This window comes from Mus pahari, chromosome 3 (assembly GCF_900095145.1).
Source record: "Mus pahari chromosome 3, PAHARI_EIJ_v1.1, whole genome shotgun sequence".
NCBI classification, from domain to species: domain Eukaryota; kingdom Metazoa; phylum Chordata; class Mammalia; order Rodentia; family Muridae; genus Mus; species Mus pahari.
The window spans coordinates 148364490-148383375 of NC_034592.1; the positions used below are offsets into that span (position 1 = coordinate 148364490).

Consider the following 18886-nt stretch of genomic DNA (forward strand, 5'->3'; position numbering starts at 1 on the left):
CATAGAGAGACCCTGTCTCAAACAACAATAACAGAGATGTCTTTGTGTTTTCTGCTCAGGTAGAGGGATATTTGACAGAACTATGACAGTCTGTGTGCCCCACGGAAGTAACACTATTACCCTTTCTTTGTAGCTCTTTCCCCCAGCAGCAGTTTGCTCCCCAGGGGAACCCTGCAGCATATAACATGGTGCACATGAACAGCAGCGGTGGTCACTTGGGACAGATGGCCATGACCCCCATGCCCATGTCTGGCATGCCCATGGGCCCTGATCAGGTACGGGCTTCTATTCTTACAGCTCCCAGAACCCTAACAGTGGTCTGGAGATTTTAACTTGGGTATATAACTTACACAAACTACTATGGTGTTTTGAAAGCATTTGGTGTTGGGGATGTGGATTCTAAGAGCCTGAACCAGCCAGCGGTGCATGGTAGGAGTGTACAGACAGTGGCCGATTTTCTGTTGCGCTAACCTTGTGTTCTTTTGTTAACAGAAATACTGCTGACATCTCCCTAGTGGGACTGTACAGATGACACTGCACAGGATCATCAGGAAGTGGCGAGTCATTGTCTAAGCATCCGGCTTGGAAGCAAGGCCAGCGTGACCAGCAGTGGGTTCTGTGCTGTCATTTGAGCAGGACTGGGTCTTGAGCTAAAGCACTGTCTACCTGATGCCCTGCCTCTGTGGCAAGGTGTTCCGCCTCGTGAGGATGTGATTCTGGAGATGGGGTGTTTATAAGCACTGCTCTCTTACGTCACTCTCCTTCACTCCCCTTCTGCCTCGCCAGCCAAAGTCTTCACATAGATCTAGGTGGCTAGGGTTTCTGTCTTGCAGCACTGGACGAGGGGGCACAGTCTGCCTTCACGTGTGTCGTCAGCAAGTAGTTCCCTGTCGCTCTCCTGTCCAGTGCAATCAGTGTTTCTGCGCTCTTGTCCTTTACAGGTGTAGTCCCCAGAGTCTGTTGTCCTAGGTCTCTCCTGGTGAGGTCTCCGTACCCTGTAATTCTCAAGGATTTGTCATTGATGTTAAATGGCTTTGCAGAAGGGAAGATGAGATGGCAATATTGAATTTTCCCGCCCCGATGTGCAGCCAAGTGCACTTTACTGAGGAAGTCACGGAGAAATGCAATATTCTTGAGGGCGTGAGGAATGGTGAACTACATTCCTGCTTTCTGTCTGCACTAATCTGTTGTTAGGACAAGGACACGATTGTCTTTTGTTTGTTTGTTGTTTCTTTCAAGTACTGGCGTCACCCTTTGCCTATATGGTGGAGCAATAATGCTTTGAAATAAACTTGTGAAACCCAAGGCCAGGTACTGCACTCTGGATCAGAAGCAAGCAGTGCTTCTGTGGACACACTTCCTCCCTTTTGTAAATATGATCTTTAAGATATTGTATTATGTGAAAATATGTACATACCTTTTTTGTAGGCCACAGCAGCTCATTTTTATATGTGAAGCTAAATATTTAACATTGTTGATTTCTGTAAGCTCCACACAGTGATGTTACAGGCAGCGGAGACATCTGGAAGGCCCAGCCTGGGGCAGGGCAGCCTGCAGCTCCCCTCGTGTTATAGGCCTCACTCTTAATCTAAAGGCTTTTTAAAGTGATCATTTGTTTAGATGTAGGCATTTAAATTTTTTAAAAAATTTCTTTACCAGAGAACTACGCACTTTGTTAATTTGCGGGGAAAGAATAGATATGGGGAAATGAGCTTTAAACGAAAACAGAAACCAGCCAAGAGTCTAAAAACAAAACCGAAGCAAATTGATTTCAAAAAGAATCTTGTGTTTTTTAAGCAGTCCATAAATTAAATGGTAATAATTTTAGAAAACTGTAGCCCACTCATTATTTTAGGAGCGATGTCTGTTACTAGGACCTGAGCCCCACATTTAGGTCAAAGGCCCCAGGCCCTTGCTGTGTGTGGTCTGGTGTCTGCTCGGCTCCCTTCTTGTTCAGCTCATGGGGTCTCTTACTACCTCTCTGCATCGGGGTGCTGAGCTCAGAACCAGGCCTGCCAGTGCCACTGAGTCAGAGTGACACCTTGGCACATGCCAGCCCCTCCTGCCACCTCTCTGCCTCCTCTTGGCACCTGTCCTAGTCAGTTTGGAGTAGGGAAACCAAGTATAATGCCCTTTATTTGGGTCCTTAGGTTCAAACAGTTAGATGACATTAGGTTATTAGACCATCCATAGCTTTGTTTCTTTGCCAGCCCTGGTGTCATTTTCCGAGAGCCAGTTAGTGTTTAAAAGCCACACGTTTACCCAGTTGTCCTCCATCCCCCCCACCCCATCCCCCCAGAGAGAGCACCACTTCATTCTCTGAGCTCTCTGTGAGTGAAGCTCACATTTCCAGAGGTCCCTGTGGACAGACTTGGCTTCCCAATGTGTTTAGGTCATGATTGCTTCCCCTGTGATTAGCCCACTGTCCTGTTTTCATTGTGTGCTGCGCTTTGCGGCTGACACCCGGCCTGGCTGGGCGCAGCTGAGCCATCCTTGCTTAGGTGTGTAGGCCACCGTGGTGCTCTTCCCCTTAACTTGGAAAGACCTTGGTTCTGTCCTCAGCACCCCAGCTCCAGGCTAACTGGTTGGCACCCCCTTTTTATATGGGGAGACAAATGAAGTTTATTATGTTTTTATATTTTCTACTTACTGATTTTTATTGGTGCCAGTTCAAAATTCGGATTTCCTTTTAATAGCCTCTCAGATAATTTGTTGTTTTTACCTGAATTGTCCTTAAAACTTTTTGGGTCATTCTCTTCGTACCCTTCTTGCCTACCTCGCCTCCACTCCTCCCGGCCCCTCTTTAAACCTAGGTGTCTTTGGGGCAAACGGTATAAAAGTATTCTTTTCATCTGCTTTTATGATGTGGGGACATTTCCAGTACCTACTTTTTTTTTTTTTTTTTTTTTTTGCTGAATCCAAAGATATATAAATAAAAATGTATTTTATGAAGATCCAAATGATATTAAGGAAACATGTTTCTTCAAAAATAAATGAAGCTGTGCTGTTGCTGTTGGTATCAGAACGCTTTCTCTCTGAACTGTGCCCCTGTCATTAACAGGCCTACCCGGTTCATCAGCATTAGATGCTGAGGTGAGTCGGGGGCTGGAGGCAGTGGGTACCAGGACAGATAATTGGCTTGATTCGGGGTAGATGCAGCTGGACAACACAGAGGGTTTCCAGTTGACAACAGTCCACTCCAGTCCCTTTCTATCTGCAGCAGAGTGGTCATGGGTTCTGTTCCTAAGTGTTACCAGGAGCAGGCCTCTAGGCTAGCTGGAGTCTGGCCCTGCCATGAAGCAACAGGTGTTTTTACCTCCAGTGCAGGCGATTCCAAACAGGGCGGTGTTTTGTTTTTCTCTTGCCCCCTCCCCCTTTCTCTTCCTTTGAAAATACGGAGTTTTGAAGAAGATGGAAATGTCACTCCAAGAGCAGTAAATTCTCAGGAACTGACCGACACCACTGAGAACACATTTGGGGTTAATCATGTTTATACAAGTGTCACTTAAGATGATGTCATTCTTTACACCGCAAGGAATGGAAACCACATCGGTGACTCAGTTGGATGAGCTTTGGATGCCTTGCCGACTGTCTGGATGCTCTTGTAAATAAAGGTTTCTATTTAAACCTCAGCCTACGCATGCTTTTCCTCTCTCCACGCCCAGGGCAGAGTGAGGACACTCTGTCTGTGAGGTCAGAGCAGTTTGTTCTCCTAGGGACCTGGATCTGTTCAGGGCCTTTGAAAACGATGGGATAGTTCAGCTGTTCTATTGCTGCAACCCTTTAATTATGTTCCTCATACTATGGTGATCCCCAACTACCTTACTACTACTGTTGCTACTTCTTAGCTGTAACTTTGTTACTGTTGTGAACTGTAACATAAATGTGTTCTCTGATGGCCTTGGGCGACCCCTGTGAAAGGGTTGTTGGAGCCCTAGGTTGAAAACTGCTGGCTTGGGACTGGTGAGATGGCTCAGTGGGTAAGAGCACCCGACTGCTCTTCCAAAGGTGCAGAGTTCAAATCCCAGCAACCACATGGTGGCTCACAACCATCCTTAACAAGATCTGACGCCCTCTTCTGGAGTGTCTGAAGACAGCTACAGTGTACTTACATATAATAAATAAATAAATCTTTAAAAAAAAAAAAAAAAAAAAAATTTAAAAAAAAAAAAAAAAAGAAAAACTGCTGGCTTAGGGAAATGTGAGCGCCCCCTGCTGAGCCGGGTTGGGTTGAGAAACAGACTTCACAGATCGATGCCCCAGAGCTGGTGAGACTTACCTGTGAGGTCCCTTGAAGTGGATAGGTTTAATATTAATGTATTACCCTCTGCTTCTCCAAACCCTCTCAGCTGAAGGTCGATGACATCTTGAGTACTTCAAGAAAAAATGATAATAATAAAGACAGCAAGAAAGTTCCAAGATAGCCTTTTACAAAAATTCAAAGATTTTTTTTTTTTTTTTCATACCAATAGCTAGTCATTGGCTGGGGGCAGGAACACTGTAAGATGGTACTTATACTACAAAATTTCTTTACAAATACAATGTCATTAAAACACAGGACACACATCAACTTGGGGGTTTCAGTACCTTAGAAAAACATCAGGTCTGGGATGGATAACAAAGGGACGAATCCCAGGCAGGAACAGAAATGTCTGAAAGCTCAAGGGGTTATCCTTGACACTAGCCACAGAGCGTTTATTGACACTGGGACTCTTGAAAAGCGGGATTTCGTATTCGTGAGATTCCCCTACAATTCCCTGTGTTGGTTACATGTGAGCAGTCATGTATGCGGTGAAGGCAGCTCCTGAGGCAGCCAGGTCAACCAGCCAGGTGAAGGGTACTGTTTTGTGCTATAGACTCATTGTCAAGACTGAGGTGGACAGCACCTGGGATGTCCGTGCTTTCTCCAAAGAGTAAGGTTAAAACAAGCTTGCTTCCCTACAGGACTAGGGGGAGGGGTGCGTGGGGGGGGGGGATGGAGTGGGCGAGTCCCAGCAATTTCCATCTCTGGAGGAAGTGTCCATGGAAATTAGTTCCTTGGTCTTTGTGAGCCTCTGAAAGGGTGAGCAGAGACTCCAGGTGTGAGCACGCATCCCAGAGCAGCCTGGTGAGGTTCGATCCAGAGCAAAGCAGGGCAAAGCAACTGAGCATCAAGAAATCGGGGCGTTGTCCTCCAGGATTTCCTGTCCCAAGAGCAGGCCCTGCCTCCTGTCAGGTCTCCCAGTTCCGACATTCGTCTTCTGGGAATCGGGTGTTTTTTTTTTTTTTTCTTTGCATGGCCTGGGCAGCCACTCGAGGCCCCTGGTTTTGGAGGTTCCTCTCTAGGGCCGCTTAGCCTTCCCAGCCTTCCCATAGCTGTCCCCTGCAGAACAAAGTGCACATCAGCCTTTTGGTTATGGTGCTATCTGGATTTAAGTCAGCCCCACACTGCAAGCGTTGCCTGAAGGCTGTGGCTGATGCAAAGGAGTACTTAGGCCGTAAGGAAAGGAAATGCATTTTGGGGAGAATCGGGCAAAGAATCTGAACCCCTTGGGGAACGATTTGGCTCTCCCCCGCACCCCTTTAGACATGAAGTGAAGTGCAGGTTGCTGCAGTCTGCACATGGCCCGTGACAGCCATTCTGCTGAGAGGGACACACCCTGTCGGCGTTTCTGCAGCCACATCCTTCAAGGTGTCTGTCAGCTGTACGTAATAGCTCAAGCTTACAGACTTACAGGAGAACAGCTGCCTATTAGGATTGGCATTAATTTGAAATGTGAAATGTATTCACATTATCTTACAGGAAAAGCAGCTAGGACTTTGTGCTGTCTTAGCGGGGGAGCAGAGGGGTAATAAAGACAGGGCATGCATGAAGACCCAGCCCTGGAGAGGAGACACTTAAGGCTGGGGTGGAGTTTGGTGTAGAGCTCTTGCTTAGCACGATCAATGCCTGGCTTCAATGCCAGGACTAAGAATAACCAGACAACAGCAACAACAAAACTACCAAGTCAGAACCAGCTCTGCTTGTCTGCAAACTGGTTCTTCAACTCACAGTGATTTGGAAGACGGTCTCTTCATTTCTGGCCATTTTCGACGCTGAAACTGCCTAAATTTTCAGGTGCCGAAAGGAAAATGTATGTTAAGCACCATTGAGGAAATCACGTTCCCTCCCTCCAAAGGGGCTATGTAAAAGGTGGTGTCTGAGACGACATCTATCACTGATGGTCATTATGCCCTAGACAGACAGTTTCTCAATAGGTACAGGTCAAGATGAGGGAACTTAGCCCAGACTTTAGGAACAATCCCAAGTACCTGTATTGTTCATAGCTTCCTCCGTCTCTAAGCCCTGAGTGAGAGAAGAACAGAATAAGAACGCTTTAGGGTGAAATGGTGCAAGCATGAGCAAGCTTCGAGACCACTAAGGAAGACACAGCTGAGGTCTACCTTCAGTTTACCAAATGCCAGTGCCGGGATGCTACTAGGGTTTTTCGCTCAAAGTGAATGATGAAGCCCTTTAGTCTGCTAGGTGCTCTTATAGATTGCCCCCTGCTGAGCCCAGTTAGCTATCGTATACATTGAGCCTTCAATCGCCTTAGTGATGGGAGAAGGGGAAGCAGGCACAGGTGTGGGTACTAATGTCACACAAGTCTCACTGGCTGTGGGTGGGTGGGTGAGGGGCACCCTGTGAATTCCTGAGGATATGGTGGCATGACCAAGAGCATGGGTATGAAGTCACCTGGTGGGTTCATTTCACTCACTGTTTTTTTGTTTGTTTGGTTTGGTTTGGTTTGGCTTTTTTTGGTTTTTTTGAGACAGGGTTTCTTTGTGTAGCCCTGGCTGTCCTGGAACTTTGCTGTCCTGGAACTTTGTAGACCAGGCTGGCCTCGAACTCAGAAATCCGCCTGCCTCTGCCTTCCGAGTGCTGGGATTAAAGGTGTGCACCACCATGCCTGGCTACACTTCACTCACTGTTAAGCTGGGGATAGAGTCACCTCAGGACTGTCGTGAGAATTCCCACACACTACCATTCGGCGTTGTGCTTGGCACAGTACTTACAGGAGATTCCACAACCGTCACAAGGTAGCACTTGAGAGTCAGGTGGTTTCTTTTCTCCGATACAGCCACTCTCCATTTATTCTACATCCTCACCCCCCACCCCCCACCCCCCCCATCGTAAGGCAGACTGACGCACCTGGGTCTGTCCCCTCAACTTCCCACTTTCCTGATAGGAACGGGAGGCAGCTTAGTATAGACAGGTCTCCTTAGGCCTTCCGTGTCCATGGCTCTTGCGGTTCCCTCTACACTTTGGCTGAGGCTAATAACATGATGTTCTCCATTGTTTTCCATCTTAAGACATCTAGCTGGCCAGGTGTGTTGGTACACGCCTTTAATCCCAGCATTTGGGAAGCAGAGACAGGTGGATCGCTATGAGTGGGAGGTCAGCCTGGTCTACAGAGTGAGTTACAGGACAGTCAAGGCTACACAAAGAGATCCCATCTCGAAAAAAACCAACAAAACCCCCATCTAGCTGGCATCCTGAGCTTAGAAATGCCAGTTTTACCTCGCTCACCCCAAAGCCAGGGGGTACCTGTGCCACCTCCTTTTCTGTTATCCATCTTGAATCACCATGTGGTGTGGGCTTCCCCACTGTACCTCGTCTGTCATCATCTTGTCTACTGAGCCCCGGGCATGCTCTCCCTGGATAACCATAGCGTGTGGCACTATTGACTGGATCCAGCTTCATCCTCTACTTAGTAATCACTGTCTTTTTAAAATGTTGACTTTTACTGCCCAAATGCAAACCCTTCCAGCATCCCTCTCCAAAGCAATGAAGTCTAAACTTTCCTTTCCGGCCCGCAGAGCCTGCCCGCCAGGTCAGTCACTTTCCATTGCAGCCACCCTGGGTGGCTTCATGCCCCTCCCACTTCCCAGTGCTCCATGTTTCCTCTGCAATTGACAGTTGTTTCCTCTACAGTGGTCGCCCCTGCTCTATCGCAGAGCTAGCGATCACAGCATATTGCATTGTGTGTCCCCGTCTCACTCTATTCAAGCCAGATGCCTCCCTGTATGGGTCCTGGCCCCGAGCAGCTCTACACCTTGCGCATACATTTGCTGCCCAGGAACTCAGGAGGCTAAGTTCTTTGTGAAGAATGAATGAACAAAAGGGAGGGAAATGGATAAGAGAAGTCTGTGTCCTGTACAGATTGTGTGGGTTCTCAGCTCCCGGAAGCACAGCTTCTCTGTGATTCTGGGCTCATCGTTGGGACAGACATGACATACACTCTCTCCTCTACTGTCTGCACATGAGTCAACTCACCCAGGTCCATGTTGCGGGTCCGGGGGTTACACTGCTTATAGCCTTTACAGCTCCTTAGCTCCATGAGCTGCACATGCAGTTGGTTGAGGATGTCCCTGTCCAGTGTGTTCACCGCGTTCATCAGCTGGTGGGAAAGGGTAGCTGTCAACAGGGAGTGTCCTGGGAGCCCTCCTCAAACCAGAGCACCTAACTCAGGCGGGCTGGGAGTCCAGGAGCTATGGGGTCGGGGGGGGGGTGACTATCAATACCCAACCTTTATTTCTGCAAGAGCCACAGTGCTGGGGAGATAAATGAAGGCTCAGGTGCTCTGCCGGGTCTGCTCAGTGGAAATGGAAATTCCAGAGAAGACACAAACCATGCCTGTGGGCTTCACCTTGAACTTCTGCAGCTGCCCACTGGGTCTTCTCTCTCTCTCTCTCTCTCTCTCTATATATATATATATATATATATATANATATATATATATATATATATATATATATATATATATATATTTATTTTTATGTCGCTGTACTAGTGGTTATGAGCCTTCTTGTGGTTGTTGTGAATTGAATTTTTTAGGATCTCTGCTTGCTCTGGTCGGCCCCACTAGCTCTGGCCCAAAGGTCTATTTATTATTCTATGTAAGTACACTGTAGCTGTCTTCAGATGCGCCAGAACAGGGCATCAGATCTCATTACAGGTGGTTGTGAGCCACCATGTGGTTGCTGGGACTTGAACTCAGGACCTTGGGAGGAAGAGCAGTCAGTGCTCTTACCCGCTGAGCCATCTCGCCAGCCCCCCCCCCCACTGGGTATCTTGCATAGCCCAGTTTGGCAGGTTTAAGCCTTGGGTTTGACAGTACCCTTGTGTTCCTCTTGAACTTGGTATGGAGGTAGGTCAGGGACCTTGGGGCTTTGCCTAGTCTGGCACTACTGATGGTTACTAACTGACGTTGTCTGCCACCCTCTCTGGTAAAGTATGGGCTAAAGTTTCAGAGAAGGAAGACTGGCGGTCTGTGGCTACTTGCGCCATGGCTGCTGACATATTGAAGTCACAGTGTATGGAGCTGCGTCGGGCTTTTCGAATGAGGTTGAGTGGTTGGTCATTACCAAGGTCACCTTCCAAAATGACTAAGGTGCAGGGTTCTGGTTTTAGGTGCCTTTGCTGCTTGTGGCGGCTCTGAGCAGCTTCAGTCACACCTGTGCGGAGGTGGTTCACAGGAGGGAGACACCGCCCAGAGCTTGCCTTGGGTGCCTGCTGGGTAAAAGTTAGGGTTGCTTGTCTGTGCTCGCCATGGCAGCCTAGAGTGTCCAGAATGTGACCTGATCCTGCAGCTCTACTGCTCAAGGCTCCACAGAAGTACCTACTGAGCCCTGTAGTCATTCTGTCTGCCTGAGGGGGAGGGAGGAGCCGGACTGTAAATCAGACACAGGGCAATGGAGGGAGATGCATGTCGCCGACACAGAGTCCCAGACTCCAAGCGGCCTCGTCCAGGCTTAGGGACCGTGTGGGACTTATCTGCTCTTCTGCAGGTGTATCCCTGTCTAGCGGGTGGTACCTATATGTCTCGCACGTCTGTCTCCCCGTCTCCCTGACCGTGCCTGTACCTGGTAGGGGTCTGTACTGAGGTCAAAGTATTCTATGAAGCCGGTTGCAAATTCACAGAAGAGGAAGTTGTGGGTCTCGTTGATGGTCCTCAAGCACCAGTACGTGTTATTGTTGGCGCTGGTGCAGGCGCAGAAGGGCCCCACTGCGGAGGGAAGAACGAATGTCCTGAGTGTGCCCGCAGAAAGACGGGTCTCCCTGAGACAGGCTCTCAAATGCCAAGCTACAGGCACAGGTTTCTAAGACACCTCTAGCAGTATGGCCCTCTGAAGCCAGGGAAAGGTAGGTGGCCATGCACAGACCTCCCATGCCCTGCCTGTCCCTGCTTGCTCATGCACACAGCTCCCCTGTCCCCTGCCTGCCCCTGCTTGCCCATGCACAGGCCCATCCCCTGCCTGCCCCTTCTTGACTACACACAGGCCTCCCATGCCCTGCCTGCCCATTTGCTCACGGGTCCAGAGCGGCGCCGTCTGCCAGTGGTGGTTGTCGTGGGTAAAGCACGTGAGGCCGGGCATGCTGCACGTATCGTTGTTCTGCAGCCGTTTGAGCAGCTTGCGCAGTTTCTTCTTGCGTTTCTGCTCCCGCAGCAGCCACACCTTGTCCTTCTCCTGCAGACCCTTCCTAAGGGCACAGAGGACCACACACGCTTAGGACCTCTTCGGGGTCAATGACCTCAGCCTTGTGGTTTGCCCCAGTGGTTGGGCAACGTCATCAAGGGCTCCAAGTCCCACTGTTGTCCAGGTCACAGCTAGGGCCAGACCCCAGGGCTTTTCTCCTTCTGTGGCCTCCTTCAGCCCCCCTCACCCCCCCAGCATCAGAAATGGGTGTCCAATGCTTAGTATGGCTACAGTGCCATCTAACCACAGACTTGGTACGGACCTGGGGCCATCCCCTCCAAGGACTGCACAGACCTCACCTCCCAGGGGAAACCCCGCCTAGCCTTAATTTGCCTTGTGTGTTTTAGCTACAGACAGGAAGGCATGGCACCTTACCCCTTTGTCCTATCCTTGCCCTTACCTGAAAGGGTGCAGGCTGGAGCCCTTGTGCTTGAGTCGGCCTTTGTGTTGGCTGTGGTAACTGCAACAGACCCCCCCACACCCCAATCACCAAGAGTCAGAGCCTTGAAGGATACCCTGGCAGGCATGCAGCGGGGTTCACTGCTCTTGTACCCTCTCCTGGGTGGGATGGAGGGCACTGTATCCCCCTGGTTGCCAGCTCCATGCTTGGCTTAGATGCTCCATGTCAGATTTTACAAAGTCAGGATGGGAATAATTTAACCCGGACTGGAAGCTGGGCCTGGCTTCACGTGGTGTCAGCCCTGGCCTCTGAAGGCCGATTTGCATCGTACCATGTACCTCAAGCTTAGAAGTGGGCTTTGGGACTGGCCCGAGTCAGCAAAGGTGTTCAGAACTTTGTGGCTCCTTCAATTTAAACCAATTCTTGCTCCAGGTTCCCCAGTCACAGGTGTTATGTGACTGCCACACTGGACAGTGACTGCGGAGAGACTCCATGTCTTTCTGTGTGGAAAGTTCACTCAGGCGGGCAGAACCCTGAGCAGCAGCCCCGCAGTTCCCAAAGGCAGCGAGCAGAAGCCCGTGCCCCTGACTGAGCCAGCTGTGCAAGACCCGGCCCTGCCCAAACGCAGCTCAGCCTGGCCCCCAGGGTGGTCCCTGAGTTTCCCTGAGGAGAGTTATTCTTGGCTTTGTATCTTGACAGGAGAGGATACAATTAAAAAGCAGTTACAAGGGCCAGTGCTGAGAGGGGCTTGTGTGTCCACAGGACGCACTGGTGTCCAGGGCTTGAGTGGGCCGGGGCTGCTCTCTCACCTGATTTTATGGCAGTCACATTCTTCTGGTCGCTTCTTCTTCAGGTGACCCCTGACTTCCCGAAGGTTCTTAATTTTGTTCTGCAGGGTTTCGATCTGAGGGAGGGAACAGGAGAGGCCTAGAAACCACAGGGTGACTGTGGGTGGGAAGGGTACGGCCACATCTACATTTGTGGCTCTGCCCGTGGAAGGGGGCCTCCCTGAAGGACCAGACTGCTCCTCCCGCCAGCAGAGCCTACGGAGGCTGTAGAGAACGATCTCTATCTATTGGGGGCATCTTGCAGGTCTAAATAAAGTAAGCCAGCCAGCTCTGGGCCGGACCTTTGGCTAGCTGCTAGATCCCATGACTCAGATCCCTACAGTGGGATCGGATCATGGATCCTGGGGGACCAATCTTGCTTTCTCCCCTCACCAGGCCCCCCGCCCTTCCTGCGGATGCTGGCCGCCAGCCTGTGTTGCCCCAGTGGCCACACCTCATGGTCGATGTGGAGCTTGTGGTCCTTCCAAGCCTGCAGGGACTTGTACAGGTCCAAGTCGCACTGGACCGTGTCATTCTCAAGGATGTAGCACCTGCTCCAGAGAAAGGGTCATGAGTGGCCCCGAGGGGAGACGAGAGGCCCAGTCTGTCCCTCTACCCTCAATCTCCAGCCAGACTCTCACCGATGGGTCACTTTAATGGGATTGGGGGCAGAATAATCCGGAAGGCCACCAGTACCACTGAAACTGCCACCATCCTTGTCATCTTGGTCTTCGGGGGCCCCTGGCCAGTGCCGCTTAGTAAGGTTGCGGGGCTGAGGCACGGTATCCAAGCCTACGTGGTATATCTCGCCGTCCACCTCGATGGCCACGGAACGGATGGAGCGGTTCCGGGCATAGCTGGTCTTGTACTCTGCGGGTGCCAGAAGGGATGATGAATCAGAGAGGCTGGGACAGGCCGGCCAGGAAGCCCCAGTCACAGGTCTTCAATAGAGATGGGGCGAAATCCCAAGTTCTAGTCTCAGTGTGGCTTGCCGTGCGGGCTTGGGAGAGCTATCCCCGGAAGTGGGTCATCGGGAGGTCGTTACACTGGGCAGGCTAAACAACTTGAACTTGAGGAGAGCTGGTGAGGTGGCTTTGCAGGTGACGATGCTTCCACGCCTGAGTTTGATCCCCGTGACCCGTGTGGTAGAAGGAGAGAGCTAATAACTCCTGCAAGATGACCCGACCTCCACACATGTGGGCCACAGATGCATTTTCGGAGCAGGGGGATCTGCCAGTGTGGACTGTGGAAGCACGTTTGTCAGTATCCTCTGATGGCTTTTCCCTCAAGTAATAACTAGAACTAACCACGTCCTCTTTGGACTCTAAGGCTCATCCACGCCACCTGGCTTCTGGTCGGTCCCTCAGCTGTCTGTCTGCTGCTCTCACCATTAAGAGTGGTCATTTGAGGGAGGTTTGAGAACACCTTATCGTCTCTGCCTGCTCTAGATGAGAGAGCCCCCCCCCTCAGGTGTCACCAAGCCCACAGGGCCCAGTCAGCCCCATTGCCTGCCCTTGGTCCGTGTCCACACTGCCACCTAGTGGCCTGTCCCAGAACTGCTGCCCTCTTGAATTGTAGCTTGGGAGGGCTTTGGCTGTGTCCCTCCCTCCAAGGTTCACCCCCAGGTCTGGAGACCTGGAGCATCTGTGGAGTTGTTTGAACGTTCACACGGCCCAGCCCAGGCTGCTTCTCCTGCCTGCTTCGGACAAGCTGGTGACACTTACTTTTCTTAAAGAGCTTACGGCGTCCAGCCAGGCCTAGTTTGTAGTCCCCTCCGCCACCGCCGCCGCTGTCACAGCTGCAGGCCTCGCTGCTCTGGCCATCATACTTGGGCACCAGGTTGGAGAGGGCTCTGCCACCACCGCCACCGCCGCCTCCGAACCTCATGGGGCCTTTACACTTGTGTAGCTTCAGCGTCCCGGAAGCGTCCTCCACACACTGCCACTTCTGTGGGACACAGCAGGGCTTCAGGTGTCACCCCCCCACCCTGATCCCCAACATCCTGTTTGCCACACCTACCTCTCCTCTCCCTGCCCACGCTTGGCTTGGCAAATGCCACGCCCTTGCCAACTCCAACTGCCTGCTTCTCCCTCCTGTCCACACTTAGCTGGCCCTACCACGGCGTTCACCAATACAGCCCCTGTCTGCCTAAAGCTATGCCCTCATGGTGGTTGGTCAGCCTCCCCACGGGGCCATGTTATTCCTACTTAAAACCTTCCAACGCCTGAGCTCCAGGACCCGAGCTTCTAATACCTGGTCTGGTCGACCGGACTCTCCCTTGGCTCTGCTGGCCCTGCTCTTCCTCACCCCCCAGCCCCCATTCTCTTTCAGCACTCCTGGGTGCTGCTTTCCGTGCAACTCAAAACTTCAGCACGAAGGAGCTATGTCATGATCCCCACTCGGAGAGAAAGCACTGAGAGTAAGAGAGCCTTGCCCCAGCCCCGGCCCCGGGAAACTGGAGGGGTGCTGGAGCTGGGATAGTAGTTCAGTGTCCTTGACTGCTTCTCAAGGTCTGGTCCACCCTGCCCTCTCCTCACCCATCCACTTCCCCATTGGCCAGAGTCTACGATGTCACAGCTTCTTGCTGTCCTCGCTCCCCTTGGGCCAGGGAGCCCCGGCTCCTGTTTGTCCTACGTGCCCACAGGTCCCCTCATCTCTCACTCCTCCTCTCCTGTCTCCTTGCCCTCTGAGGCTCATGTCCCACTAACTCTCTCTCCCCATTCTCTATAGCCCACCTTGGAAAGGCCTCCTCCAGACGCCAGCCCTTTCTCTCCCTGGATACTATCTAGATTATATGTTTGCTTAGCGTCTCTCTTGCAATTGATGTTCTTTTTTTTTTAAAAAAAAAAAAAAAAAAAAAAAAAACAAATCTTGAAAGCTATTTCCTAATTCCCCTATAAACGGAAGCCAGCCGCAGAGTTATATACACGAGTCAGCTGGAAGGCGATGATGTCTGCCACCTGTGCCTGCCCGCTGGTGTTTTTCCACACGAGGAGTGCAAGGTCACACACCCAGAGGACACTGCTACCCTGACAGGGACCAGAGCCTCCCATGTAACCATGGGAACCACACCCCAGAGGGCCCGGAAGATCCAGCCATCTCCTCACCTGCCCCAGCTGTTCGCACGCTGTCTGGTACTCAGCTCGCTGACACAGGTCCTTCACGCGCTGGTACTTGGGCAGGAAGTTCTCCTCCTGGGCATTCACTTTGTCGCCCTCCCTCTTGTGGAGCAGTTTGCTGAGGGAGATGTGGGGGTTGGGGGGCTGGTTGAACTGGGTGGAGCCCTGGGGCAACTTGAGCTTGGCTGGGCTGCCAGAGCCCGGCATAGCTCTGTGGGGACCTACTGTGGAGGACGGGTGGCGGTCAACTTGAGAGCACCTGGGTTTTAATGGGGAGTCTACAGGAGCTGTCTGTCCCAGATGGCCTGAGTTAGGATTAAATGAACAGTGATGACATCGTACAGGCTCTGCCAAGTAGGTTGAACAGGGACATGTGGCCTCCAGATTCGAATTCTGCAGCAGCCACCCAATTGTGACAGGGGATTTGGACACAGCCTCTGAGTCACCCAGTCACTAGCAGAGCACTATTCTGCCTCCCACAGTCTCGTGAGCGCTCCTCACGGGGGGTCTCCCTGTCCAGTCAGCACTCACCCTCTCTCCACCAGGAAGGAGTCTCGCCAGACCCTCAGCTTCTTTTTCAAGTGGAACCTAGAAAACAAGCAGGTCCAACATCCTGTCTGCCAGGTCCCTGTGTCCCCAGCCCTGTCCACAGGTTCTCCATACCCTGGGCCAGGTGGCAGTCATTGAGTGACACTGGAAAGGTCTCCACACCCCAGAGACAGGGACACTTCTCCAAGATGTGGTCTGAACGCCTCTTTGTGGTTGAAGTGGATACAGTTACATGGGCATTTGCACGTGTGAGTGTGAGTTTGAGTCTCCCAGGAGCCCAGTTCTGGGCTAATGAGTGCCTGCGGGGGGTCGTTTCTCCTGATCTATGAGGGTCAGGGCTGTGTAGCTGGAGCCTGTGTATATAAAGCATGCTGACTTCTCCATTTCACAGATGGGTACATTGAGAGGCAACATCTTGTACATCTGTGCAACATCTGTACCCCGATTCTCAAGTGTCCGGCGCCCCTACACTCTGCACGTGTCCGTTTTAGACCCTTCCACCCCCCTTTGTTGGAAGATGTACCGCCTTACAGGGCCACCAGCCACCTGTAGATCTCAGGGCTGGACCCCCTGGGAGAAAAGTCTAGGAAAGGCTCACAGAAAGGCCTGTTATCCAGGGGGCAGTTTCATTGTTGACCACAAGGGGTCGCTCCTGCCTTTCTGGTTCCTCATCTTTAGCCACCTTCCTTTCCACCTGTTTGTTTGTTTGTTTGTTTTGTTTTGATATATATATATCAGCCACCCAGGACACCTGGAACACACTCCTGGTCAGTCACACCACCCATCAATAGGACCACAAAAGTCATAGTCATTGTGAGGAAGAGTCTGACTTCTTGACTATCTTATCTCTCTAGGATTCAGATAACATGACTTTCCTTTACTGGGTTACTATGAGGGCCAACGTGCTGGAGTGCCCTGGTAACTTTGGGCTTTTCATCATTTTAGCTTTGGAAGGTCCTTAGCTCCAAATGGGAGGCTAGAATCCCAGAGAGGGCTGGTCCTTCATTCTCATGGGTTAGTGGGGGGCACCTAGATCCTGATTCTAGTGGCCTTCCCAGTTCCCCATGGTTGAGCTCTCCCAGGCTAGGGAGCCTCCTTCCCTGGGTCTCCCCTGCTCCCTTCTTACCGGTTCACTGGCCGCTCTGAGTCCAGTAGTTTGAGAATGGACTTCCCGTCCATGTCTGCAGGGATGTCCAGCCCAGCGATATCCAGTATGGTGGGGGCCAGGTCAATGTTGAGGACGATGTGGGGGTTCCTAGGGAAGAGAGAGGGAGTGGAAACTTGGCCACCTGGGTGGCAACTTAGCTTGGGACAGAGGCATCTGGAGATGAAGAGGGAGGGACATCTGCAGGTGAAAAATCTTCCATTCTAACACTCTGATCCTTAGGGAGGCCAGTTCCAGCTGGACCATCCGGCGCTGTTGTCAAGGTTACTTGCCCTAATGCTAACCTCCTCTGCCTCTAGGGTTCATGCCCGCCCTCTTGTTGGTTCTTGCTGGCTGGGTATGCACAGTCTGGCCTCTGAACCCCTGTTATATACTCAGAATGATCTTCCTTGAGGCAGCCGTGTGACGCTGTTAGCTCTTAATAAGGAGTCTACAAGGAGTCTGGTGACAAGCCCCATAGACTTGGGGACCCCACTCCTGGGATCACATTAGGGTGATCCACTCAGTAGCCATCCGTGTGAGAGGGGCCAAGCAAAGACCATGGCTAACTAGCAGAGTGGCTGAGGGATGGGTTGGTGTTCCAGCTGTTCTGTGGACAGATGTCCAGCCCTCTCACTGGCGTTCTCCTTCTGCCTCTCTCCCTTGCTGGCGTGGGAGATGGGCCATGCAGAGGGCTGCTGTGCAAGCCCCAGCCCTCCCTCTGGATATACCTGACTGGACCTTGATCCCTCAACCCCCACCCCCACCTCCAGCTGCTACAGGGACGAGGCGGCCATGGTTGCCAGCCTTTCCTTCATCTCTGCCTCCTCTAAGCGTTTCTGCTTCAGGTTGCCACCTCAAAGGTTAGGTCAAGGAGAACGGCTGAGACCATGGCCCACGCGGTCCTTGAAGAAGGCACAGAAGGCAGATAGCTCGCTGGGTGTTGCCACCAGGAGCAGGTCCAGGGGACAGTGGCTCTCTGCCTAAGTCTGAAATCTCTTCCTCGATAGCCACCAGACCAGTGACCGCCCAGAAGGGGTGGGGGTCAAAGCGCCTTCCCATGAGCTGGCACCACCCAGGCTCTGGCATTTCCTGGCACGGAACCCCGCCTCGCTGTTTTTCATGGGAGTTCATAGCTCCTGGCTTGGGCCTCAGAAGAAGGGTATGAGACTCCTCGGAGCCCACCCTGGCTGACACGATGGCTGGCTCAACTGTTCTAGAGCTGAGCCCCTGAGGGGCGTGGCTTGGACCTGTGCTAAGCTTCAGATCCTGCAGAGTCCAAGGTCTCCCTGTGAGCCTGGGACCCGGGGTACGGGTACAGGAGACACACTTACAGAGAGCCAGCTTCCACGTTGGGGCCCCTCACGTAGAACGGGACTCTGATGTCGAATTCATACGGCATGGACTTGCCCTTCACTAGCCCAAACTGGCCAATGTGGTAGCCGTGGTCAGCGGTGTACACGATGTAGGTGTTGTCCAGTTCCCCCGTCTCCACCAGCATGTCATAGATCTGCACCAGAGGCCAGAGGTGAGGTGGCTGGCCTCGTGGGAGACCTCTGCTCTCAGCACACCTCTCCATGACTGGGGCAAATCCAGTTCTCTGCAAGGCCCCTGGGACTGGACTCCCCTACACTGTTCCTTACACTTGTTAATAGCTGTCCCTAGTTTGTGGATAGTTCTCACGGGGTGGGGGTCTTGCTGTGTGTGTGTGTGTGTGTGTGAGAGAGAGATCTCTGTATTTTGCTTTCTGGCAGCTGTGTTGCATTTGCACTGACACTTAATAAATGACCTTGGATGAATGCATGAATGAATGAATGAATGAATGCATGAATGAATGAACAGCGCTAGATGTGGCCAGGGCCAGGGTGGGAGTTGGTAACCTGAACTAGAATCCTGCATGAGGGTCTGTGACTGTCCAGCGTGGCTATGGAGCACACGAACTATGTCTAGTGTGGCCAAGGAATGGAATTTTGAATTTTATAGTATTTTGATTTAAATTTAGATAGCTATGGATCCCCTTTGAGTAAGCTGCTGGCCCACACAGTGGAATGTGATTCTGTGTGTGTGTGTGTGTGTGTGTGTGTGTGTGTTAGTATATTCTATAATGTGTGTGAAAGTCAGAGGACAACTTTTGGGAGTCAGATTTCCCTAGCCTGTGAGTCCTTGAGATTCAGACATAGACTTCGCTTATGTCTTGAAAATTGTGCTTTCGAGCTGGGCGTGGTGGCACACGCCTTTAATCCCAGTCCTCGGGAGGCAGAGGCAGGTGGATTTCTGAGTTCAAGGCCAGCCTGGTCTACAAAGTGAGTTCCAGGACAGCCAGGGCTACACAGAGAAACCCTGTCTC

General features: G+C 51.7%; 2 protein-coding genes across 7 annotated transcripts in view; one reads left to right on the forward strand and one right to left on the reverse strand.

The window, feature by feature from the left end:
• The window catches only part of Ncoa3 (nuclear receptor coactivator 3), a 78609-nt gene extending 77024 nt beyond the window's left edge, over positions 1–1585 (forward strand). For both annotated transcript variants that reach the window (XM_021193708.2, XM_029536085.1), the window contains exons 22-23: positions 134–275; positions 493–1585. In XM_021193708.2, coding sequence (XP_021049367.1) covers positions 134–275; positions 493–504 — 154 coding nt within the window. In that variant the 3' untranslated portion in view covers positions 505–1585. The remainder of the gene's footprint in view (positions 1–133; positions 276–492) is intronic.
• Positions 1586–4426: 2841 nt separating this feature from the next.
• Positions 4427–18886, reverse strand: part of Sulf2 (sulfatase 2) — an 81873-nt gene continuing 67413 nt past the window's right edge. For all 5 annotated transcript variants that reach the window (XM_021192414.2, XM_029536267.1, XM_021192415.2 and 2 more), the window contains exons 7-21: positions 17874–18049; positions 16522–16650; positions 15378–15434; positions 14835–14964; positions 13452–13674; positions 12369–12597; positions 12182–12278; positions 11710–11804; positions 10901–10960; positions 10335–10504; positions 9886–10028; positions 8297–8420; positions 6292–6325; positions 6032–6085; positions 4427–5362 (exon numbers count right to left, since the gene is read on the reverse strand). In XM_021192414.2, the coding sequence (XP_021048073.1) occupies positions 5332–5362; positions 6032–6085; positions 6292–6325; positions 8297–8420; positions 9886–10028; positions 10335–10504; positions 10901–10960; positions 11710–11804; positions 12182–12278; positions 12369–12597; positions 13452–13674; positions 14835–14964; positions 15378–15434; positions 16522–16650; positions 17874–18049 (1752 nt within the window). In that variant the 3' untranslated portion in view covers positions 4427–5331. The remainder of the gene's footprint in view (positions 5363–6031; positions 6086–6291; positions 6326–8296; positions 8421–9885; positions 10029–10334; positions 10505–10900; positions 10961–11709; positions 11805–12181; positions 12279–12368; positions 12598–13451; positions 13675–14834; positions 14965–15377; positions 15435–16521; positions 16651–17873; positions 18050–18886) is intronic.